A 25,143-nucleotide genomic window follows, 5' to 3' on the forward strand; every position below is an offset into this window, starting at 1 on the left:
CTTTCAAAGAGAGAGAAGAAAAGGCCGTAAATAAATTGCTTCCTTATCGGGTAACGGACGTTTGTCATTCCGAAAGTAAGTAAGATGAATATGATAGAATGTGATTACTGCAAATGAGGTTTCTTTTGTGATTATTTTTTATCGTCCTGAAAGTCCTGCAGCTTATAAAAGAAATCATTTTTCAATAGAGAATTAGTGTCAAATTTAAAAAAAACTGTATGCATTTGTATGAAAAGCTAAGTTTACTTTCCTGTCGCGAGAGAAGTTAATCAACTTGGCCCAAGAGTTAAACACAATATTAACCCAAAACGCATTCAACTATTCCTGAAGAACTCAGACCCCTCTCAGACTCCAAGAAGAATAAAAATTAAAAGAAATACCTAAATTTGGGGCTTGAAATGTTTAAAAAAAGGAAAAGTGTTTTAAAAACGACATTTATTTTATTCCGCTTTACTACCAAACATCAATATTCATCGCTTCACGCTTTTAAACTAGAAAAGAAACACCTCCGTTGCTTAAATTACTCACACGCATATATATTGTATTGCACCATAACATTACCACGCTACCACTGAGGCCTATAAGCTTCTTTCGTATTCGCATGCGCAAACGCATTCTTCTAGCCCCTACGATCACGAAAGAACTTGTCGCCTTCGTTTCATAATTTACAATAAATAATTAATCATACAAAAACTGTGCCGCTCCATCGGCGTACGGTTGAGCAACAATAACCTAATTAAATAAGTTTTTTCTACATGGGCCAACCACTCGGTTCGAGTCAATTCTTCACGCACGAATCCACTCACAGTAAGCCTTCAGTCACCGATCCAGTTGCAGTTTGTGGATTGCAGGCTCGATACAATCGTACATGCAATGGTTGAGTAAAAACTGCACGATCGTACAGTGCTGTGCAGGAAAAAAAGGACGCAGTAGAAGGAATTCTCAGCGGATTTCATTAAGCCTTCACCGTGTGAGCCCTTCTGCCCTTTTGCGTCTCACATGCAACTGAGTCAGCGTCACAAGTTGGTATTATGTGATTGTTTTTTTTTGTGTTCGTTTGCTTACCCCTTACCATCTACTTATAGCTGGCACACAGTTCGATTCGTCATGGCTATTGGAGAATGGAGATTTGTTTTCCTCCACCTCACTCTTCTAGGTTTGTGTTTTTTTAAGCGATATGTGGCCAAGTGGCACAAACAAGCGAAGCGTGGTGATCACTTTTATATGTCTCGGTTGTTTTTGTTGTCTTTTCTTTTACGGCGATGCTCATATGTGATGCGCATTTGGCGGCATCGGAGTGACTTTAATAACTCACTTAACGGCTACCCGTTTCACGGTGGCAAATGGCAACTTTTTTCACGTTCTCTTCACAAATCCCTAGAGATGGAGGTTCGTCGCTTCAATCTTTTTTTTTCATGCAATGTCTCTTTCCCTCTCTCTCTCTCTTCTGATCGTATAAGCGACGAACCATTTTTTTAAACCGATACCTGAAGAATGCGCATCAACTAATAGCACCGGCACGTCCATTCACATCACGTTTCGCTTTCATTCATCGAATCGGTTTTGCTGTGGCCACACAAACACAAGAACGCCTTTAATCCATCACACTCTAATCCGCCCGATACTCATCGTAATTGGGACGGCGTTTGTGGCGTAATGTGAGTAGCACTAGCGCTAGCACACCGACAGCGATGACCACGATCGTGGACGTCGTGCCGATGGTGATCCAGAGCAGTGAGTGGGAAGTACCGGACGGATTATCCTGAAGATCGGCAGAGGTAACGTTGTCGGGAGGGAGCATAATGCGGAACGCGATCGATGCTGTTTCGGTCAGTGGAGGAGATGGTGTTGTGGTAGTTGATGAAGATGTCTCATTCGCTTCATGTCCTTCGGAAGCGGGATTTTCGGTGTCTCGTTTGGAGCGTGCAGTTGTTTGGCAGTTTTCCTATGACAGTTGAAGGTATAGCTTGATTAATAATCTGTGAATATTTATCTTACCCAAATTGGATGAATTCAACAAACAATTTAAAGTTGGAGTTAAAGAAGGAGATTTATAGAACAAAACTACTTACCACAACACACTCCCTTCGATCGACACATCCCACAATCCGTACCCGCAGTACCATCTCGTCGCCACTGCGCATTCCCTGGAACATTGCCGCCCGGAACCCCAAACGATAACCTAGCGGAGCCTCAAACACTGGAGCTATAGGGCTGATGGCGCGCATCAGTGGATTTAAACATCCGTTAGCGTTCACAAGTGAGGCCGAATTGAGTACGGTTCCGGTGGGTGAAAGCCGTTGCATCACCACCTCGGACAGTCGTGTAAAGTTCCATCCTGGGAAAAAAGACAGAAATCTATCAAAGTTCATCGATAAAAGTGTTCGATTTTAAAACAATAACAGAAATTACTTGAAGCACTCTGCAATAAATAAGATCAATAGAAAAGACATCTTATAAGCTACTTTACGCACCATCACCTGCAGAAACTTGCGTCCTTAGCATCAACTCTTCCCCCAACATGACCGCTCCACCCGGTTGTAATGCCCGGGTAAATGAGCCACCTCCATTCTGTCGCCGAAAGATCCCCAGCTGTGAGCGAAACGGTCGCTGTGAACCACCAACGGCAAAAGCCGTCCCAGTCCCAGCACGGGCCTGTACATCGTCAGCAACACCGAGCCGTACCGAGTGTGTCCTGGCAACGATCCTTTGCTGTATGCGACACTGTAACGTTAGCACCGGATCAATGGCCGTTCGCATCCCGGCAATGGCGGGAAACCGAACTCGTAAACACAACTCCCGGGTAGGCGTTTGGCCGCACGGTATCACACCACATCGACCGAAATCGGGCCACGCAATGTCTACGAGCAGTCGCGATTGATCGAGTCGCATCTCACACCCACTGAGATCGCCACCATCGTTCTCAACATCCACAAGTGGAGCACTTTCGATAGAACTTTGCACGGTAAGAGACGCTCGGAAGTATCCGCCACTGTTTCGCAGACAAGCGAGCTCGTTCAGCTGCAATCGTATCGGTGATCTTTGATTAGTTGGATCATCCCGCAAGGAACGTCCAACGCCTCCGGATGACGGTGGAACGTAGATGTTTGCTGGTGGATCATACCGATATCCACCCTCCGTGTCGTTTCCATCCTCGAATCCTTCATCACCTAAGGGCGGGAAGGCTGATGTCGTTGGAGGGTTATAGTTGTATCCTGGAACGGATGGAGTTACCGTCGGTACCACAAACACCTCATCTCTCTGTGGTGGTTCATTGGGCGGTATATAGTCTCCGTTGACTTGGGGAGGTGATAAGGGAAACACTGGTTCATCTGCAGCTGGTTGATCTTGTGAAGCGGGCGGAAGATAATTATTCACAACCGACGGTGGAATAGGCGCTGGAGGTTCATCAGCGAACGGAACCGACTCCGGTGGAAGATATCCTGCTGCGGGCACATCATAATTGTATCCCACAGACCCTGTATCAATTTGGTCTCTTTGCGGTGAGACAGTGGACGTTGGTGCACGGTTTACAATTATTTCTGGCTGCACTGCACCATATCGACCTGCGAGTAAAAGTGCGTCCCTTTTCGGAGGCACTAGAGCACGTGTAATAGTAGCCGCGAAGACACTTCCACTACCGATCACTGGATCAGGTACGGCAACGTCACACAGGAATAAACTTCCAATCAAGCATACAATCACACACCACGCACTGGGATACATCACGAGAGTTGAAAACTATTGTCCAAAGGTCCACATTCACTTAGTCAACTTCACCGAACGAAACTAACCTCCGAATGTTCAATGTGCGAGGGTTTTTATTACAATTCCCACCCAGAATTCGGAACATCCCATGCAGTGGTCCCCCCTTTTTTGACGAGGGGACACTATTTTCCTTTTTTTGTGTAAGAATTTTTAATCATCCTCGCACGGCACGATTCGCTCTGGATTTGCGGCCGCCAGTCAGAAGACACAGTGGAATAAACGAAAGACATCAACGAAGCGACGAACCTCACCTCAGCTCCATCTCGTTCCGAGCGCATTCGTGATTGAAGCATTCCGGGTCATTTTGATGGGATTGTCACAAAACTGTACGAGATGGAAAGCTGGTAAGCTGAGGTGTCGAGGTCACTATTGTGCGTACGAGCAGTATTTTAAAATAAAAGTTACAAAGGAAACTCTCTTCGGCCTAACCTGAAGCAAGACAGGAAGTACGCGAAAGCGTGCGTACGTCAAAATATTGACCAACACGATGACGCGGTTGATCGAAATCGTGACCGGTGAAAAGGTGCATTAATGTGAGATGAGTGTAGGGCAAGTTTCTTTTTCTCCCTGTACGGAGCAATATGGATGAAGTTTTCACTTTCATTCCCCCAATGACCTTACTGGTTGGCTTTTTTACAAACCAAGTGCACACGTTTGGTGAAATTTTCTCTGCTGCCAGTTGAACTTATTTGCAAACTAAAGTTCGTGATGAGGTGTGAAATGGTTTTATTGCCTTTTGTAAATTAGATTTTGGCGTGACCATTAATTTCGCTCGAAAAACTCAATCTTTGCTGACTCCTGTGATACAAACAACGGAATTTTTTATCGGTTCTTTTTTTTATTTATTTTTTATTCTTTGTTATTCTTTTTTTAATTTTAAGCATTATTTGAGAGAAAAGAAACTCCTTGCAACCAATTGGCATTAAAGTAAATCAATTTAAATTTTTTTGCAAAATTTCTCAAAAAAAAGGCAAGGGGTACCCCTTATGAAATTTTCGAGTTGAAAATTTTTTAAAAATTTTTTTTCTGATTTTCTATTCTTTTTTTAATTTAAAGCACTATTTAAGTGAAAAGAAACTTATTGCAACAAAATTCGCATTAAAATATACCACATTTTTCAATTTTGCTAATTTACTCAAAAATGAGGAAAATTTTACATTTTCTCAAACAGGGTAAGGAACTTGGTTTCTCGAATAACTTCTGGCACAGACATCTGAGGGCAAGGCCGTCCAAGAAGAAAATGTAGCCATTATTGCCATCTATCGACCACAGGTTAAAGATTGGCGATCCGTTGGATACCGACCGAGTTATATGCAAAACTTGGTGCAAAAATGAGGAAAATTTTACATTTTCTCAAACAGGGTAAGGAACTTGGTTCCTCAAATAACTTCTGGCACAGACATCTGAGAGCAAGGCCGTCCAAGAAGAAAATGTAGCCATTGTTGCCATCTATCGACCACAGGTTGAAGATTGGTGATCCGTTGGATACCGACTGAGTTATAGGCAAAATTTGGTGCAAAAATGAGCCTTATGAAATTTTCAAATTTTTATATTTTTTCAATTTTTTCTGATTTTTTACCCTTTTTTTAATTTTAAGCATTATTTGAGTGAAAAGAAACTCATTGCAACCAATTGGCATTAAAATAAATCAATTTAAATTTTTTGGCAAAATTTCTCAAAAAAATGGCAAGGGGTACCCCTTATGAAATTTTCGAGTTGAAAATTTTTTAAAAATTTTTTTCTGATTTTTTATTCTTTTTTACATTTAAAGCACTATTTAAGTGAAAAGAAACTTATTGCAACAAAATTCGCATTAAAATATACCACATTTTTCAATTTTGCTAATTTACTCAAAAATGAGGAAAATTTTACATTTTCTCAAACAGGGTAAGGAACTTGGTTCCTCAAATAACTTCTGGCACAGACATCTGAGGGCAAGGCCGTCCAAGAAGAAAATGTAGCCATTGTTGCCATCTATCGACCACAGGTTGAAGATTGGTGATCCGTTGGATACCGACCGAGTTATAGGCAAAAGTTGGTGCAAAAATGAGGAAAATTTTACATTTTCTCAAACAGGGTAAGGAACTTGGTTCCTCAAATAAGTTCTGACACAGACATCTGAGAGCAAGGCCGTCCAAGAAGAAAATGTAGCCATTGTTGTCATCTATCGACCACAGGTTGAAGATTGGTGATCCGTTGGATACCGACCGAGTTATAGGCAAAATTTGGTGCAAAAATGAGTCTTATGAAATTTTTAAATTTTTATATTTTTTCAATTTTTTCTGATTTTTTACCCTTTTTTTAATTTTAAGCATTATTTGAGTGAAAAGAAACTCATTGCAACCAATTGGCATTAAAATAAATCAATTTAAATTTTTTGGCAAAATTTCTCAAAAAAATGGCAAGGGGTACCCCTTATGAAATTTTCGAGTTGAATTTTTTTTAAAAATTTTTTTCTGATTTTTTATTCTTTTTTACATTTAAAGCACTATTTAAGTGAAAAGAAACTTATTGCAACAAAATTCGCATTAAAATATACCACATTTTTCAATTTTGCTAATTTACTCAAAAATGAGGAAAATTTTACATTTTCTCAAACAGGGTAAGGAACTTGGTTCCTCAAATAACTTCTGGCACAGACATCTGAGGGCAAGGCCGTCCAAGAAGAAAATGTAGCCATTGTTGCCATCTATCGACCACAGGTTGAAGATTGGTGATCCGTTGGATACCGACCGAGTTATAGGCAAAAGTTGGTGCAAAAATGAGGAAAATTTTACATTTTCTCAAACAGGGTAAGGAACTTGGTTCCTCAAATAAGTTCTGACACAGACATCTGAGAGCAAGGCCGTCCAAGAAGAAAATGTAGCCATTGTTGTCATCTATCGACCACAGGTTGAAGATTGGTGATCCGTTGGATACCGACCGAGTTATAGGCAAAATTTGGTGCAAAAATGAGTCTTATGAAATTTTTAAATTTTTATATTTTTTCAATTTTTTCTGATTTTTTACCCTTTTTTTAATTTTAAGCATTATTTGAGTGAAAAGAAACTCATTGCAACCAATTGGCATTAAAATAAATCAATTTAAATTTTTTGGCAAAATTTCTCAAAAAAATGGCAAGGGGTACCCCTTATGAAATTTTCGAGTTGAAATTTTTTTAAAAATTTTTTTCTGATTTTCTATTCTTTTTTTAATTTAAAGCACTATTTAAGTGAAAAGAAACTTATTGCAACAAAATTCGCATTAAAATATACCACATTTTTCAATTTTGCTAATTTACTCAAAAATGAGGAAAATTTTACATTTTCTCAAACAGGGTAAGGAACTTGGTTTCTCGAATAACTTCTGGCATAGACATCTGAGGGCAAGGCCGTCCAAGAAGAAAATGTAGCCATTATTGCCATCTATCGACCACAGGTTAAAGATTGGCGATCCGTTGGATACCGACCGAGTTATATGCAAAACTTGGTGCAAAAATGAGGAAAATTTTACATTTTCTCAAACAGGGTAAGGAACTTGGTTCCTCAAATAAGTTCTGACACAGACATCTGAGAGCAAGGCCGTCCAAGAAGAAAATGTAGCCATTGTTGCCATCTATCGACCACAGGTTGAAGATTGGTGATCCGTTGGATACCGACTGAGTTATAGGCAAAATTTGGTGCAAAAATGAGCCTTATAAAATTTTCAATTTTTTATATTTTTTTCAATTTTTTCAGATTTTTTACTCTTTTTTTAATTTTAAGCATTATTTGAGTGAAAAGAAAGTCATTGCAACCAATTGGCATTAAAATAAATCAATTTAAATTTTTTTGCAAAATTTCTCAAAAAAATGGCAAGGGGTACTCCTTATGAAATTTTCGAGTTGAAATTTTTTAAAATTTTTTTTCTGATTTTCTATTCTTTTTTTAATTTAAAGCACTATTTAAGTGAAAAGAAACTTATTGCAACAAAATTCGCATTAAAATATACCACATTTTTCAATTTTGCTAATTTACTCAAAAATGAGGAAAATTTTACATTTTCTCAAACAGGGTAAGGAACTTGGTTTCTCGAATAACTTCTGGCATAGACATCTGAGGGCAAGGCCGTCCAAGAAGAAAATGTAGCCATTATTGCCATCTATCGACCACAGGTTAAAGATTGGCGATCCGTTGGATACCGACCGAGTTATATGCAAAACTTGGTGCAAAAATGAGGAAAATTTTACATTTTCTCAAACAGGGTAAGGAACTTGGTTCCTCAAATAAGTTCTGACACAGACATCTGAGAGCAAGGCCGTCCAAGAAGAAAATGTAGCCATTGTTGCCATCTATCGACCACAGGTTGAAGATTGGTGATACGTTGGATACCGACTGAGTTATAGGCAAAATTTGGTGCAAAAATGAGCCTTATAAAATTTTCAATTTTTTATATTTTTTTCAATTTTTTCAGATTTTTTACTCTTTTTTTAATTTTAAGCATTATTTGAGTGAAAAGAAAGTCATTGCAACCAATTGGCATTAAAATAAATCAATTTAAATTTTTTTGCAAAATTTCTCAAAAAAATGGCAAGGGGTACCCCTTATGAAATTTTCGAGTTGAAATTTTTTAAAAATTTTTTTCTGATTTTCTATTCTTTTTTTAATTTAAAGCACTATTTAAGTGAAAAGAAACTTATTGCAACAAAATTCGCATTAAAATATACCACATTTTTCAATTTTGCTAATTTACTCAAAAATGAGGAAAATTTTACATTTTCTCAAACAGGGTAAGGAACTTGGTTTCTCGAATAACTTCTGGCATAGACATCTGAGGGCAAGGCCGTCCAAGAAGAAAATGTAGCCATTATTGCCATCTATCGACCACAGGTTAAAGATTGGCGATCCGTTGGATACCGACCGAGTTATATGCAAAACTTGGTGCAAAAATGAGGAAAATTTTACATTTTCTCAAACAGGGTAAGGAACTTGGTTCCTCAAATAAGTTCTGACACAGACATCTGAGAGCAAGGCCGTCCAAGAAGAAAATGTAGCCATTGTTGCCATCTATCGACCACAGGTTGAAGATTGGTGATCCGTTGGATACCGACTGAGTTATAGGCAAAATTTGGTGCAAAAATGAGCCTTATAAAATTTTCAAATTTTTATATTTTTTTCAATTTTTTCAGATTTTTTACTCTTTTTTTAATTTTAAGCATTATTTGAGTGAAAAGAAAGTCATTCCAACCAATTGGCATTAAAATAAATCAATTTAATTTTTTTTGCAAAATTACTCAAAAAAAATGGCAAGGGGTACCCCTTATGAAATTTTCGAGTTGAAAAATTTTTAAAATTTTTTTTCTCATTTTTTATTCTTTTTTTAATTTAAAGCATTATTTGAGCGAAAAGAAACTTATTGCAACAAATTCGCATTAAAATAAATCAATTTTTAAATTTTTTTGAAATTTCCCAAGAAAAAGCTAAGGCTATAGGCTTAGGAAATTTTCAAATTTAAGGAATTGTTTTAGAAAATGTCCACGAGATGAGATTTTTTTCGAATTAACACACGTTCTCTTAAAAAATAGTTTGTACGCGACAATTGCTAAGCGTTTACTGACGGGGTTACAATAAGAGCAAATAAAATAAAACCTTTTTTAAATAAATCAGTTTCACAATCAAACACATTATAAATGGCACTTCTTTTATCATCCGTTTATCGTTTTCCATTTGCTGTATGGAAGGAGAGAACGCTTACTGGCTTTTCAATCGATCACTATCAACGACACGCTTGGACACCAATTACCGGTCGGTATCGAACCGTCACCTGCCAATATAATTGCCCTTTCGCCAGGTTTCCCTCTTAATATGTTTACCTTTTTTTATTAGTTTGGATTTATGTTCAGCTTTTTTTTTGTAATACTCCAACGTGCATTTTTCATCACTAGCCGACACTAATGGATGTTCGATTAAGATACGAGACGGTTTTACAGATTCCAATGGGTGCGAGGAATGAAAAAAATTGGAAAAACAAGTACATCTGACCATCCTCGACCGGATTGGTGTTACAATTCAATTCAATCGTATTTTACTCCTTTTTTCTTAATTCACTTTTCAAGGACTTCAAAGTGTAAAGCAAACCAAACCATGAGGTGCTTATGCTTACCTCAATGTTCAAGCAATGTTTCTTATAAACGATTTCTTTAATCTATACATGCGTTCAGTAACACCGATACATGCCATCCGATGTCTAGCGTTGCCTAGAGGGTAGAGAAAATCAGCGTGAAAGAGGAAAACATCGGTGCATAATTTCTGCCCCATGCAGATTAATCAAGCAAGATAACAGTGCCACTGTATGCAACATTTTAAAATGTGATAAAATCTTAATAATGTTATAATTATAGGCGAAGGTATGCGATCGACCGTAAATAAACATATCGGTACTGATAGGTGTATATTGCCGGTGGCTTTGTGGTCGCGGCATCCTTTCTACCACAAACCACACCCGCGGTTCCCGAGCGGTAAAAGGATAATGATATGCATTTGTTTGTGTGGTACAGAAACAGTTAAGTGATTTTGTAATTTGTTTGTTGTGTGTTTTATTTTTTGTTTTGTAATAACTAAATTACAATCTCAACATGAAATGAAGTAATTTACATTCCTGAAAAAAAATTGTTTTCTTTATTTTCCTCTACTTTTGAACTTTATTAAAGAACTTTATTAAAGAACTGGAAATACTTCCAACCACACAATTCGTTTCGATATTCATATTTTTTCTTTTTTTTTTTGCTTGTTTTTGTAGTCTTTTACAAATGTTAATGCAAAATATGATCATCTTTGACATGCGTACCGCCTCGAACGGAATATGCAAAACCACCCATGTTTTTCCACCCATTTACATTTTCTAACATGCAACAGTGGTTCGCGTATATCCGCAACAACAAATCAAGCATAATATGAGATGGATAGAGAGATAGAGAGAGAGAGAAAGAGAAAGAGAGAGGAAAAAAGGATCACACTTCACCACGAGTACACATCAGATCGCTATCGTTGCAATCTCTTTTCGATGCAAAAATGCGCTTTACAAACACACGATCGGTCGCGATCGCATGTTCTTGGGGCGTATCACGCATGTTGTACGCGTTGTATCCGCGGGCAGCATCTCATCATCGTACGAGCGAGAGAAGGCGTAGTACAAATCTTACGCCCCTTCTTCGATGCACATTAATTGCCCCAAGGTACGGGACAGCGTTGGGGGGGGGTTTTTTGTTACAAACAAAACATTTCAATTTTCACGCATCCTTCATCTGGGCGGGTGGGCTTTGCCATTATTTTTATAGTGCAAGCGAACAGACAGACTGAAGGCAGACAATTTCAACCCCATTCCTTCAGGTGCGTAGGATGTACCGCATTTTGAACGGGGATTGTTTTAATTACATCTTTATCGCTGATGAAGAGCGACCAGCGACCGGCAACAGCTGCCAGGGCAGGGATTTAATTGCACGATCGAACGGGAAATTGGCTGCTAGCTGGAAGGATTTTTTTCGCCATTTCCCACACGTTTCAGTGCGAGTGGAGTAATGAATTTTAGCTGATTTTTATGGCGACAAACGGTTAACGATCGTGCGATTCAAAGGTTGAATGCGAAACGGGACGAAATGGTTAAAGGAAATCGTTGAAAATGTTTTACGTTCATGACGATGCAATGTGACGGGCGATTGAAGACAGGACAAATTGATTTCTTTCACTGACCTGTAGCGGCGTTTGGAACTATGAGCAGAATGATTGGAACCCATTTCGTGGGTTTCAAACTATTCGCAAATCTACCAAGAATACAGACAAAAAATCCTTATGGACATTGATCTCATAAAGTTCACGATTGACCTTTCCCAACCATCATTAAATTTCACCATGTGATTGACTTTTATTACAATCGGCAAAGGTCTATCAAATTTACACCATTTGCACTTTACACGCCACGTTCTGTAAAGCCAAAATAACTCAATAACTTGCTCTCAATAAGAAACCCTGCCCAGACTGGAAACACCGAATGAAATTTGAGTCCTTTTGCGCACATGCAAGGCTTTATTACCTTTCACTCAGACTCGAACAGGAAAGATTGGGTGGCCCTCGATCAAGGTAATTTACATAAATTTTGTGTCAGAACCAATCAAAATAAAGCTTTTTTTTGTTGCTCATTTTTATCTTTATTGTGTTCTCCGATTTTGGGAATTGTGTTTACTTGCGTTCCTGTTTTTGGTATAATATCGGAAAGGAATGTGTTCAATAAATATTTTGTTAACCTCATTTCTTTGCCATTTCATTTCATCCTGAACACACCTTAAGGTCACAACACACATCCACACATCACCAAATTAAATTGTAATCGATCCCCCAAGTACACCCCCCTTCCCGCCCTCCATCACCTCAGCAATCACAGAGGCATGGTAAATAAGCTCCCTGTTAAATCAAACAATGTGGTTTTGTTTTTTTCTGGCTACCAACTATTAACCACTACGCATTACCTGCAAATCTGGATATCTTCATCGAATTCCATTCCATTGGCATTGGCCAACCGTTCGAAAGAGGCTCGGAATTCATGTCCCAATCATGTCCGAATGTGACTCGTTCGTCGCCAAACGTTACCGGGACGGTTAACTGTCATCTCACTGTACAGGCTGGAACAACCGTGTACGTGCCAAAAACAAACAACAATTTACGGTATCGTGCGATACGCCATTACCGTCGGTCCATCGGTCACAATTATGGTATTGTGCAAATCGCAAAACTTTCCCTCCCATCCATCGATCTGACACGATCCTCGGTTTTCCGTGTTTTGCTGAACGATGGAGCTTTTAACCCTTCGCTGTTTCTTGGTTCCAAATCTTGGAAATTTTTGGTGACTTTATCAGCTTGAAGTCAGCTGATGTAATTGTAATCTTTTGGCTTGGTGTAGCGTTGATAGTGTTGTTGCGTTTATTTTGTAATATTGAATTGAAAAGCGCATATACACCGAAGGGTTAACTGATCGATCTCCATCGGGGTAAAGTATACCCAACAGCAGCAGTTGCTAGCAACCGAGATCGAAACGACTTCAACGACCGATCAAACACGATGAGAACTCGCTCAACAAGGGTCTCCGGTGGAAGGTTTATATCCATCCCCATCTCTCTCTCCTTCTCTCTCCCTCGCGATGACTCTGTGATTATGTTATGTCGGCACATAAACTTCACCTCGATGACACTCCCCAAACGAAGGGAGATCAGTTTTTTTCCATGCTCTCCTCACATGTATGCTCTGTTCAGGTGTCAAATAAGGTAAAGCAGGGGCGCGTGTTCGTCATATTCCTTTTTTTTCGATACTATGAGAATCTCTTCTCTGATCAATCAATCGACAAGCTGTCGATGAGATGTGTATCTTGGTTTTTTTTGTTGTTGTCTAGTACCATTCTTTCCATCACACTTCTGCTTGACGTGATCCTGTCTAAAAGCGGCCCTTTTGCGAAGATCCGGGTTCGGTGTCACGTGTTTGGCATGCTTTGATAGGTCCTTCTTTTTCACTTCAATCATTTAATCAACTCGATGTGTTATTTCTTGCTTTGCTTCCCCTCCAATAGTGACGTCATGTCTAGCGGTTTGCTAAAGGTGGAACATCCCGCTAATAATGGGACCGGGCTGGTACCGGGACGGTTATCCCTTAGCAGTGACAACCTTGCAGTGACAACGGGAAGTCGTCTCGGCAATGGAGAACGGGGTGGTTCCCTCACACCTAATCTTCCCTCGATGGATCGACTGAGTGCACCGATTCTGACACGCCGAAAGTTTAGCTTCCCCGCCAATCTTCACTCGACCGCACTGTTAGGATTTCCTGAGATCGGCCACCGCGATGGAATGGGCGGGGGTGCATCCCTATCCGCTTCCAGTACCGCCCTTTCCGCACGGAGACGTCTCAGCAACGTGAGTGACGTCGTGACACGGAAACTCTCGAGTACGATCGGCTGGAAGCAACCGGTACTACCCTCCCAGGACATCATCACACAGGGCAAGTGTTTGTGTGGCCAGTACATCCGTTGTCGATTAAAGCGTTCTGGCGTTTTTAATCGAAAGCTAGGGCTGCAGCGCATCCGAAGCATCGTCGGCACACCTTCGATCCATGTCGTGCGAGAAGTATTCCCAGCCTTATTAAGTGTAAGTCTTTAAAGTGTTACCATTAAGGCACCTCAGGCTCAGGAGGAACACCCTTATATCCATTTCCCTAGGTTGGCGAGGAACTAGAGAGGATGTATCCACGCATCTACAACGGTATTGCACGACAGTTGACTCGCTTTGGACGCGGTGAGCTAAAAACCCCCGAGACGGCTCCCGTACTACTGAGTGCCATTGCACGGGATCTCTTCAAGGTGGACATTACGTGGGGCAAGGTGGTGTCACTGTTTGCCATTGCCGGAGGCCTTTCAGTTGACTGTGTCCGACAGGGACATCCAGACTATCTGCCCAAGCTGGTCGAGGGTGTTGCAGATGTGATCGAAGACGAGCTTGTTACATGGATCTCGGAAAATGGTGGATGGGTAAGGCAGATCACGAAAACTTGCAGAGGATGGTAATTTGAAGAAACTTGTGAAAATTTCTTTACAGATCGGTTTAGCGAACAAGGTGCGACCGCCGCAGGAAGAGATCACCTTTACAGTACGGTGTCTAGTAGGAGCAAGCTGTGTGATAGGACTATTTATGATCGTCTTTCTATTAAAGACGCTAGGCTTATATTTATTTCCAAATATATTCTCTTAATTTCGAATATACGGTTTCGGCTATCAGTTTTCGTTTTGAGAAAAAAGTTCCCCATTCCTTGCTGGGTTACGATTGCTAATGCCTTAATAACCACTGACTGCTAGCTCGCTGTCGAGGTGATCTTGCATACACATTCTGTTCCCTGGGAACAACGCCCTTGCAAACAAGCAACAGACTTGCACACAAACGCAGCATCGAAACGTCAAACGAGCAAAACATCCGACACGTTGTTGGATCGTTTGTCGGAAACGAATAGAAAATATTTTCAAATTATTTTCTCGAAAGTTCGTCCTTTTTACAGTAAAATAAAATATTTACAATGAAACAGCGGCTGCAGGAGAGTCTACTTACACCGATGGTACGCAATACGTTTTTCTGAGACCGAGGAAATAAACAACTTTCCAACAGGGGTCTGATGGTCCAACCTTTTTTCAGACACTCGATCAAGTGAACGATTATCGGCGATTGTGTACACAATTCCTGCCAGTCGCCAAACAGTTCTCGTTAGCTTTTTTGTTGCCCTAGAAGGTAACCTTTAGCGAGTGTTGTTTTCGTTTGAAACCGGTACACAACTTACTCACCAGCGATTAGTGTTCTACTTGTTGTTTTTCCAGCAAGTTGGTGGAGCATTCCTCCTACACCGAGCGCGTGCGTGTAGTTCACAATCACGGGATGTCCGATTGGGATCGCCGTTGCTGTTGTTGTTGTTGTCCAGCATCTTCCTGAGCTATAGCGCGTGTGCGTGTGTGCGATAGAGATGTCGTCCACTTCCTCGACAGGATTGCAACATCAGGCGTCCCCTCGGTCACCGATAGTGGCCGCAGCCGTTGCAGCTGCTTCCGCGATCGGGTCCGCATCGGTCGGTAGCAGTGCGTCCGTGGTCGGATGGTCGAATAAACGGAGCCCCATTCATCATCTCACCACCAGCCAGGACGTTATCAATCAGGTGAGCGCACAGCTGTGTGGTGGTGCGCCATCACGGCGCCCTTTCAAGGTTGTTTGCGCACGAAGCGAGGTCTGAAGGTGTTAATCACCGCGAATGTGTTAGCCCGCGCCCTCATTACTCATGCACCACACTCGGCGGTCGTGTTTTGACTGTTTGCTTCTCTTTGCAGGGGAAATGTCTTTGCGGTGAGTACATACGCGCACGGTTAAAACGATCCGGCCTGCTCAACCGGAAGATCCTGCAGCGATTGCGCAACTCGATGGAGCACTGTTCGGCGGTGGGTGGTGGTGTAGTGGTACGGGAAGCACTCCCCATACTGAACGGAATGGGCGAGGAGCTGGAACGGATGCATCCCCGGCTCTACACCAACGTGAGCCGACAGATCTCGAACGAACCGTGGGGTGAGCTAACCGAACCGGACACGGTCGGCTATCTGCTGCACGTAGTGGCGAAGGATCTGTTCAAGAGTGGCATTACCTGGGGCAAGGTGATCTCATTGTTTGCCATCGCCGGCGGACTGGCCGTCGACTGTGTGCGGCAAGATCATGCAGACTACATGCAACAGCTGATCGAGGGCACCGCGGACGTGATCGAGGAGGATCTGAGCGGATGGTTGGTAGAACGGGGCGGATGGCTTGGTTTGCAGGATCACGTACATCCTCCCCAGCCGGAAATTTCCGTCACCGGCTGGTTAAGCCTCACCGCCGTGACGCTCGTCGTGATCTACGTCGTCTCACTGTTCCTACGGATGATCGGTAGCAGCTACTTCGAACCGAACCGATCTGCATCCAACTAGCAGCTTCATCCCTCTATGCTTTAATGTTTGTTTTAGACAGAACAAAACCTGACACTATCGCTACTACTTGCATCATTCCGCGCTAACATTTCTATCCTTCCCTAGCAGGACGAACCTTCGCTCTGTGAAATCTCTTTAGAATCTTCCGCCTTAGGCGTATTGGACGACTGGAATACTAAATATAATAATAGCTAAAGCGGGAAGAAATAATGAAAACACATATGCCAAGCAAGGCCAAATAGGGAACCGGGGAGATCAAAGGTGTGCGTGCAAATATGTTAAAGTTTGTTTAGTTTTAGTTATGCTTAGTTTTTTTATGTATGTATGTACGCCACTGTTTCCTATTTAATTCGCATTGTGTTTTCTCCCCATTATAATTTGTTTTGTTGTCGTCTGAGCTTGTGAGCAATATCTCCCATATATACAATCTGTAGGCTATATACACGTATGTACGCACGAAGGGCGTAAAATGCAATAAATATACAAAAACTATTGGTTTACTGCTAAACGTCTAACGTGAAAGCAGTGATTGTTACATATGTTTTCGTTTGTTATTAAGCGTCAAGCGTGCCTGAATGAAAGAAAACCCCGGTAATACAAATCATCATGTAATCTGGTTTGTTAGCGCCAATTACATCTAATTTGTGCTGTTACTAATTGTTTCGTGCTCGATATTATCATCCCAAACGATTGTAATTAACGGCGACAACCAGCACACAACTTCTAGCGGGTCGCTAAAATGCCGCTAAATTGTCTAGCGAGCGTGACGCTTTACTTCACACAATGGCAGCGCGCCTTTCTCAGTTTCGGTGACGGTGAGCAAACAAGATAAATCGGTACGAATTATAGTGTCGGTAGCTATATCATAAACCATAGCGATGTAAATAGATAGGTTTATTCATTTCGTTATCAAAAACTAAACAGTAGCACGGGATTATACACTTACTTATCTTTTCCTATCATTTACCATGAACGAATCTGCCCCGTATACGAACCAACAACTTCTTCCCATACAAACTCGATCATCAGATTTAACGCCTTGATGTGCTACGATCGTCACCATTTAAACGCTAGTGTACGCACACATCGATGGCCTTTTCTAGTGTTGACATTTATCGAACAATTAAACACGACCCTTCCGTGCGCACGAAACAAATGCAGCTCCTAAACCTGTCCCACCAGCTTATCGTAGGTACACCTGCAATTGCATTGCGGACTGCAGTAACACCTTAATGCCCGGCATGAAGCTTGCAATCTGGGAAAAGTCCGGTCCGGATACCATCTGCGTGTGGAGCCCAATACCGTTAGCGTAATCGCCCGCCTGTATCAGGGCCACCAGCTGATTCAATGAGTTAAGTGTGTTTTGCGAGAGCTGCAATGCAAAGGGATGAGAATTGCTATTCTTGTTTTACAGCTTTTTTGTTCGCACTTACCCTATTCTCTCGCAATAAATCGTACAACATTTCTAGCCTTTTCGAGACATCTTCCAGCTTTCGTTTCGTTTGCTATCAATAAATATATAATCGCGTATTTGAGTATTGTAAAGTACCTTCCAATTGGTGTTTCCTTCTTACCGGATTTCCCGCCGATGCTACACACTGCTTCTTCAGCTCCTCGAATACTGTCTGCATAAACACGTACTGCTCTGGTAGTGGTGGCTTCTGCTTCGGTGGTTCCGGTGCCGCCGGCTGCATGGCCGGTTGCGCACCATCCATCGGTTGTCCGACCGCTTGCTGACCCGGATAGAACATGCCACCCTGTCCCGGTACCGGACCGGTCTGTTGATACGTAGATGGTAGCGTTTGCTGGAAGTTTTGATAATTGATCGTGTTCGACTGTGGTGGAAGTCCGGCTGCGTTCGATGTGGGACCGCTCATCGTCGGATTATACATCGTTGGTTGTGGCGCCATGTAAGACTGCTGGCCGGTGTTTCCCTGCATGTAGTTACTGTTCGGGTCCGGGTATCCGTTCGACGGTGCCAAACCAGCCGGAAGAGGTGACGTAATCGGCGCCATAACATTCGATTCCACTTTCGGCTGCTTGGGGAACATATTTTAGAGGAGATCGGAGAAGGAAAAAAAAACACACGCAGACACATCGAATGGGAGAAAAAAGCAAAAAAGCATTAGCAAAAGCCTTCCATACTAGGAATAAATGGAAACGATCGGTTCCTATCGAACGGCAAGCCGAATTATAGCACTGCACTAAACACTACTTAGGTTTTTTTTGTAAACAGTGCGAAACGACAAAAGGCTGACTAAAGACAGGAAAGGGGAAGCAGTTGGGAGACTAATGCACAAAAAAGCTAAACCGCCTTATTAGTCCTCAATTAAATCAGTGTGAAAAATTTAAAAGTTATAATAAAACTAACATAAGCATACTTTGAAAATAGTTAAGTAAGTAAGTTTGTATATGAAAAAGAATCACAAACAGTAATTGAATGTTTAACAATGCCAATGAAATTAAAGAATCGTTTGTTCACGATCCTTTACCAAGTAAATCTCCAATAATTTCACTTAAAACATTGTATCAAGCGTGTTTTGAAGGACGATTTTTTATTTTTAAGGGGTAGAAAAGAGTTTAAAAATCAAAAAGTTATTACACTAGAAAGCGTACACCACTTGGTCGACCAAATGCTATGCAGACGTAGAAAATATGCTAGGGATGGTACGAGTTGTTCGGTGAAACTTGCTCGACCAATTGGTAGGGGCCTTCTAATGTTTTATCGAAATATAAAGTATGTAAACAAGTATAAAAAAGTTTAAGTTAGAAAGCTCGAAACAAATAACACAATAAACAACAAGCATTTTATATATTCAACAAACTGTAAGGAATATCTTGGTAGAATATTCAGTAAATTTGTAAAAACGAAAACAAAATTGAGCAAGAATTCATTCAAACTGTCATTCAAGTTTGTAATTCGTGTCATAACAAAAGTAACGAATGAAACCGTATATGAAATAGGGAAATTGAGTTAAGAAAATTGAGACAAAATGAAAACGATAAAAGAAACCAGAGAACGAAAACGTAAAACCAACAAAACGCAACAAAGATCAGACATTCGCTAACCTGTGGCGAAGAGCGATTCGAATGATCGTTCGAGTGTGCATCGATTATGCGGCGCCATCGTCGGGTGCCTGCATGGACGGCGGACATTTCGTACTGTTCGCAATACTACGACACATCGTACAGATTAGACCGTGCCGTCCACAAAACCCCCAAACGTACGATAAAGAGACACAGATACACAAAAATAGAGAGAGAGACAGAGAAAAAGGTATAGAAAAGAGTACGGCAGATAAGAAGAATTGCGGCACAAATGAAGACATCATAGACGAAATTTACACACAAAAGAAAGAAAACAAACATTTAAGCAAAGTGAAGGCATATGGTAAGTGATAAAGAAAATTAAAGATAGGGAAGAAATAGTAAAACACAAGAAAAAGAAAGATACAATAGATGTAAGTGCATAGGAAAGATGAATAGAAAAGAAAGAATGGAAATAGTTTCCTAATGACACAGTGCACCTTCGACAGCGTGGAGCGACAAGTGTTAGAAACTGATGGGTAATGGGTAAAGGGACTGCTAATCTAGTTTAAAAGTTTAGTCTGCTTATTTGGTCCTCTGTACATCCGTACAAATTCATTTGCCTTTTCACTTACTTGCGGTCTGCTGTTGGATTTTAGTGCCGGTGGATCATTCCAGCCAGGCGGTGGCGTTGGATTCCGTTGAACATTCGCCATCGGTGGTGCGGCAGCCTGTGGTGGCGGTGGTGGATACCCCATACCGGACTGCTGCTGTTGCTGCGTTACATCCAGCGGAGAAATGCCGGGAATGTATGGTGACGATTGCACAAGCGGTGCCGGAGTGAACGGTTTGAAATTGTTTGTCTGTCCCGCTGCACTCGACGGATTGTAGAAGCTCGGTTGCTGCTGGGGCGGCTGGTTAATGACTCCACCCACCGGTACGTTTGGCTGCTGCTGCTGCTGATAGGCCATGGGGTTGTAGAAGTTCGAGCTTTGTTGTCCATAGTTCGAACCGGATGTAACCGATGGGTCCAGAACGTACTTAGCCCGACCCAGGGTGCTTCCGCCCGATTGGGAACTAACACTCGATGGGCGCGGTGGTTGCGAAAGATCGTTGTTGGTTGCAACCGGAGGTGGCCCCACCGGCGGTTTTGCGGCTAATGGTGGAGGAGCAACCGTATTCGCTACCGGTGCCATTCCCATCGGTGGCTGTTGGAAGGGAGAGGTCGACCAACTGGGTTGTTGGGGCATAGTGGAAGCAGTGTTGAGCGTTGGAACCGGAACCGATGGCACGGATTGCCCGTATGACTTCATCTTAGCAGCCTGGCCGATCGTGGGGAACATCGGATTGAATGGTGGTTGCTGCTGGGATGCGTACTGGGACCTTGAAGTACCGACCGGCGCGTACGTTTTGTGTCCCAGTGCATAGTAAAGACGCTCGCGCAACTCCTCCATCTCTGGATCGGTTGAGTTACCCAAATAGGTTAACGCAGATGAAAGCGATCCTTGGGCGGCCAGTAAGCTCGCATACTGGGACAACAGATCAGCCAACTTGCCAACGGCCGGTGTCGAACGTCCCTGTTTCTCCAGTGCCTTTTGCAGCAGCATGGACACCTCCACCAATTCCTGAAGGTCCCGATTGTTGTTATTATTTTTATCGAGTTCTTCCTCTCCTGCCATATCGCCTCCAGTCGGCTGTGTGCCCTTGGACAGTGGCCACGCCTCCACCAAGCGTTCGGTACTTCCGGCACAAATGTAGCACAAAATTGCATTCCGAGCCAGTTCCACATTGCTACCGGCTTCCCTTTGCAGACGCTCACCCAAACGCTCGCAAAGCAATGGCATCTGGTGCTTACAGTGTGTAATGGCCGCCACTAGCGCTTCCTTCCACGAATCGATCGTACACTGCGTCACGACACCCGTCCAGTCGCACAACACTAGCGCAGAGATCAGATTCGACAGATAGTTTTCATTGTCGTGCAGATAGCGATATTGCACCTTGGCCAACAAATCGGAACCACCTTTAAAGAAAAAAAAAAACAAATCAGGATGAGAATTATTCTACAAGAAATGCTTCCCACGTTACTCACTGTTCATGGCCAGTATCAAAGCTTCGCTCGTCTTGCCGGTCTGCATGCACAACTCGATCGCTGCCTCAAGATTTCCGGTGAGCAGTGCCTCACAGATCAACCCTTCCTTATCCTGACCGGTTCGTATTTTGTACGGAATTTCACCCCCCGTACCATTCTGTTTTTCGGTGGAAGTTTTCTCTGAATCGGACTGTTTGCCACCGGCGGCGATCGCATCAAACACTGCATTGTTATCCGTGATCTAATGGTGGGAAATGAAGCGTATTATTCATACGATTTATTTAGAGAATTGTAAACACAACTTTACTCTACAATCATAGTTATCTTTTGCTTGCCTTGCCTGGCCATGCAAGCCAATATTCACTAGAACTTTTACTGATTCACATAAATTTTTAAGTTCAGCTAAAGCTATTCAAACTCATTCACATTCGTATGTGACTTTTTGTTTATTACAGTGTAAAAAAATAGTAACACTTTTTCAAGAAATTATACATAAAATAACTAGCACAAAAAGAAAATTAAAAACATGAGCTGCTTTAAATTAATAGCAAAATTAAGCAGCAATGCAAAACAAATGAAAAACACAACAACAAAAACTATCATAAGTAGTTCAATTTAAAAAAAAACAACTAAATGTTTGTCGTTGAAGGTGTGGCACCGAAAACTAAAACACTTCAATGTAGGGCAATGGCAATAGTAGCTTACCGATAGATCAGTACTTTCGTCCGTACTGGTTTCCGTTTCGGTTGAATTATTCTAGACACACACATACACATACACACGCACATTAACGTACGCCCGGTCGAGCAAGCAATTGGCAGTGGCAGTTAAAGAAAACAGTAGTGATTTGCGTTAATGTTGCCGTGAACAAGCGATATTTCAGATACCAAAACAAAAAACCCCCAAAAGCTCCAAATCACCGTAGCCACATGCGCACTACCGTAATTTCGTAATAAACAAATGAAATGTAAGAGCAAACTGGGCACAGAATGACGAAACTATTGTACGGGGTACACTTACCCGACTTAATCCGGCCATCTGATCGCTGAGTCCATCGACCGCATTCGTATCATCATTCTTCGGTCCCTCGACGACGTACTTCTTAAACTTGTTGGCCATATCCTCCGATTGATATCCTGCACAAAAAAGGAATATGAAAGTTAGTTTAGTTTAGGAATAAGGTTCTCGTTTTCCAAATCCTACCGAGCAGGTTAAGCATTTCGGCGTGGGGATCGTTTTCAAAGTTTGCCTTCAAGAAGTACCACATGAAGGTGGAATGCTGATCGGTCGTTTGATCGGCTTTCTGGCGACAGTATTCGACGAAATTGCCCTCATTTAACACCCGTTCGAGTTGGTTCGATCGTTCCATTAGTTCCGGATCGGTAATGACCTGATTCACCGTAACAGTGCGGCTGTTCCCGTTGAAGGTAACTAACTTGCCGCCGAACTGCAAATGTGTCGGACAACGTTTAGTAAGATAATTGTTAGACGTTACGGTATGTATTCAAATTGCTCACCCCAAAGCACGCTCCAGAAGGCCTACGCATCCAGCGCGCAGGACGCTTCAGATCATTGCTAACTGCCCCGTGCGATTGTACCGGAACCGACTGGGACGGTTCGTGGCCAATGTTTTCCATTCCCGGGAAGGAGTCGGCGATCTTGTTGCTCGTTTGCACCTGCTGATGCACACCACCGTGGATCGAGTAGATCGTCACATTCCCGTCAAAGCTCGAGCCAGCTATGAGGGCCGGATTCCGTGGGCACCATGAGACATCAAAGTTCCACTGGTTCGTTGTGGCCAGCTCCGATAGCACCTCACCGTTCGGATCCTCCGTGTTTTGGTTCCAGCAGATAATCCGATTGTCCTTTCCGCACGATGCTACCAAATCGTGATCCTTCGGGCACCAGGTCAATCCCAGCACGCCTCGGTTGTGAATCTGGAAGCTTTTAGCTGGTGCTGTAGCGTACCGCAAATCCCACAGCTGTACCGTCGGCGATTGATCTTCCTCGCTGGCCAGCCACAGCTGCGTTGCCACCTCCGGATGCCACTGGGCAACTCGCCAACGGATCCGAGACTGCGTATCACTTAACTTGATAATCGGTTCATTCTTTCGTAGATCCCAAATCACACACCGGGACGGGAATACCGAGGCAAGAATGTGCTGCACCTGCCGGTTCCATGCGAGCCCTTGCACGTCCTCGTGCGGTGTCACCTTCGCACCGGGGCTCATCGGGACGGCCGTGTTGTTGAGATCCCAGATGAAAATTTCCGACTCGGATGCCCCACTGGCCACCAGATTGTGCTGGAACGGGTTGTAATCGAGACTCCGGACCGCACCCTGGTGCTTTTCCTGCTGTGCCACGAGTGCGTTCTGCCCAGCCAACAACTGTGCCACGTTGTACACCTGCAGCACACCACTCTCGCAACCACCGGTAATGAGACCGCTAGGTGCTGTGCCCGGCTCACCGGCTGTACCGGCCAACGGTGACCAGAGCAGCTTGTGAAAACGGTGTGTGCTCGGTTGACTGCCCTTCAGCTCTAAATCATAGCTTGGATCGGCCAGATTAATCGAGTACAGTTCGAGGGAAGCCGCCGTGCTGAAGGAAGCATCCAGCTGCTGGGCTGCCGTACCCGCGGCCAGCATGATCGGGACCTGCTGAGCTGGCGACCATGCCACATTCACCATCTTTTGCAACTCCTTCACCTTCATCGTAGTTTGCTAATGAACTGCAGAGAGAAACAACTTTAATTAATACCACTCAGATATGGAAACTGGAACACGGGAAGTTCAATGAACTTTAGCAAAAGTTCTCGTCAACGGAGTTAGAATTAGGGCATGAAGTGAGATGCTTCCAAACATTTCGTTTCAACGTTAAGTAAATCCAAACAGCTGCATAACTGCTGTAATATGCAGCTGATAGATCAGAACACAGCAAGTTCTGTGTAGTGTGGAAATTGATGAGTTGGCCGAATAGGAAACGAAAACATTGCACTACGGTTCAATAAACAAGGCATTGAAAACTAGTCAAATTCACGGATCACAGGCAATCTTCTATCTCCACTTAAAGCTTCCGCTTACCTCCACACAATTAAATACTAAAACACCAATTCACAAACGAATTACGACCCTTTTCGGCCGATTTGCAATCCCACCCACAGAACAGATACCGATTTTCCGAAATGTTCTTTGCGGCAAAATAATACACGTCACCCGCGCACCAAGGTTAAGGCGGAACGATCATTACGATGACATTTTAATAGCTTAATATTGCTTAAACTAAATTTTTACGAGACAATGAAACTATTTTTCATTTTATAAAATTAGCAAACAGTGATTTCTATTACACACAGTAAAGTTATAGACCTTTTTGTGTTAAGCTATAGAGAGGTAAACAAAACACAAAATTAATTTAGTATTAAATTTCCTTATAGTTGAACGCAAAGTTGAGCAAGCATCAGTAAATCGATAGTTTGTAATACTTATTTAACATTTTTGTGATGTATTTGGACTCACTTAAGCTACGCAAATAATTAAATCATGCTGAAAACTAGTACAACAATTTACAATATTTTCATAGGGCCAGCCCGTTGTGCAATGACAGAACATAATTTGACAGTCGAGGGAAACGCTTCAACGCAGGGAAACCCTTCAGTGCGGCCGAAACTGAACGAAAGTATTCCTCGAAAAATGTATCTGGGTTGTTTACAAATATTGTGACAGTGACCCCGTCACTACATGCTTAGCAATTGTCGCGTTTGCGAACGCAAACACGCA

At 42.4% G+C, this 25,143-nt stretch overlaps 4 protein-coding genes across 18 annotated transcripts in view; 2 read left to right on the top strand and 2 right to left on the bottom strand.

Moving 5' to 3' along the window:
* The window catches only part of LOC125768062 (bcl-2-related ovarian killer protein-like), a 54,724-nt gene extending 40,208 nt beyond the window's left edge, over nucleotides 1-14,516 (top strand). For all 11 annotated transcript variants that reach the window (XM_049435234.1, XM_049435240.1, XM_049435233.1 and 8 more), the window contains 3 exons: nucleotides 13,339-13,909; nucleotides 13,981-14,289; nucleotides 14,357-14,516. In XM_049435234.1, coding sequence (XP_049291191.1) covers nucleotides 13,339-13,909; nucleotides 13,981-14,289; nucleotides 14,357-14,509 — 1,033 coding nt within the window. In that variant the 3' untranslated portion in view covers nucleotides 14,510-14,516. The remainder of the gene's footprint in view (nucleotides 1-13,338; nucleotides 13,910-13,980; nucleotides 14,290-14,356) is intronic.
* On the bottom strand, nucleotides 1,183-4,027 carry LOC125768071 (uncharacterized). The gene is made up of 3 exons (XM_049435257.1): nucleotides 2,475-4,027; nucleotides 2,073-2,338; nucleotides 1,183-1,945 (listed from the first exon to the last, which is right to left on the bottom strand). Exons 1-3 carry the CDS (start codon nucleotides 3,724-3,726, stop codon nucleotides 1,610-1,612), a joined length of 1,854 nt encoding a protein of 617 aa, XP_049291214.1. The 5' UTR covers nucleotides 3,727-4,027; the 3' UTR covers nucleotides 1,183-1,609.
* Nucleotides 14,517-15,120: 604 nt separating the features above from the next.
* Nucleotides 15,121-16,786, top strand: LOC125768066 (bcl-2-related ovarian killer protein-like). Its single transcript, XM_049435246.1, has 2 exons — nucleotides 15,121-15,455; nucleotides 15,625-16,786. The coding sequence occupies exons 1-2, from the start codon at nucleotides 15,267-15,269 to the stop codon at nucleotides 16,249-16,251; spliced, it is 816 nt and encodes a 271-aa protein (XP_049291203.1). The 5' UTR covers nucleotides 15,121-15,266; the 3' UTR covers nucleotides 16,252-16,786.
* A 308-nt stretch (nucleotides 16,787-17,094) lies between these two features.
* LOC125768044 (protein transport protein Sec31A) lies at nucleotides 17,095-24,607 on the bottom strand. Of its 5 annotated transcripts, XM_049435167.1 has the most exons (11): nucleotides 24,448-24,607; nucleotides 22,885-24,095; nucleotides 22,571-22,814; nucleotides 22,388-22,503; nucleotides 22,073-22,123; nucleotides 21,368-21,608; nucleotides 19,914-21,298; nucleotides 19,321-19,425; nucleotides 17,826-18,287; nucleotides 17,685-17,756; nucleotides 17,095-17,623 (listed from the first exon to the last, which is right to left on the bottom strand). In XM_049435167.1, exons 2-11 carry the CDS (start codon nucleotides 24,076-24,078, stop codon nucleotides 17,435-17,437), a joined length of 4,059 nt encoding a protein of 1,352 aa, XP_049291124.1. In that variant the 5' UTR covers nucleotides 24,079-24,095; nucleotides 24,448-24,607; the 3' UTR covers nucleotides 17,095-17,434. The 5 variants fall into 5 exon arrangements, with proteins under 5 accessions (XP_049291124.1, XP_049291125.1, XP_049291127.1 ...); XM_049435168.1 differs by lacking the exon at nucleotides 22,073-22,123 and having other exon boundaries at nucleotides 24,448-24,606; XM_049435170.1 differs by lacking the exon at nucleotides 19,321-19,425 and having other exon boundaries at nucleotides 24,448-24,606.
* Nucleotides 24,608-25,143: the final 536 nt, after the last annotated feature.

This window comes from Anopheles funestus, chromosome 3RL (assembly GCF_943734845.2).
Source record: "Anopheles funestus chromosome 3RL, idAnoFuneDA-416_04, whole genome shotgun sequence".
Taxonomy (NCBI): domain Eukaryota; kingdom Metazoa; phylum Arthropoda; class Insecta; order Diptera; family Culicidae; genus Anopheles; species Anopheles funestus.

Coding starts and splice junctions, on each gene's coding strand:
- LOC125768071 (XM_049435257.1), bottom strand. CDS start 3,726: ATGTATCCCAGTGCGTGGTGTGTGATTGTATGCTTGATTGGAAGTTTA. Junction 2,339..2,474: donor GCAAGTTTCTGCAGGTGATG/GTGCGTAAAGTA, acceptor CTTTTTTCCCAG/GATGGAACTTTACACGACTG. Junction 1,946..2,072: donor ATCGAAGGGAGTGTGTTGTG/GTAAGTAGTTTT, acceptor CAACTGTCATAG/GAAAACTGCCAAACAACTGC.
- LOC125768066 (XM_049435246.1), top strand. CDS start 15,267: ATGTCGTCCACTTCCTCGACAGGATTGCAACATCAGGCGTCCCCTCGG. Junction 15,456..15,624: donor GCCAGGACGTTATCAATCAG/GTGAGCGCACAG, acceptor TTCTCTTTGCAG/GGGAAATGTCTTTGCGGTGA.
- LOC125768044 (XM_049435167.1), bottom strand. CDS start 24,078: ATGAAGGTGAAGGAGTTGCAAAAGATGGTGAATGTGGCATGGTCGCCA. Junction 22,124..22,387: donor AGATGGCCGGATTAAGTCGG/GTAAGTGTACCC, acceptor GTGTGTGTCTAG/AATAATTCAACCGAAACGGA. Junction 19,426..19,913: donor AATCCAACAGCAGACCGCAA/GTAAGTGAAAAG, acceptor GATGTGTCGTAG/TATTGCGAACAGTACGAAAT.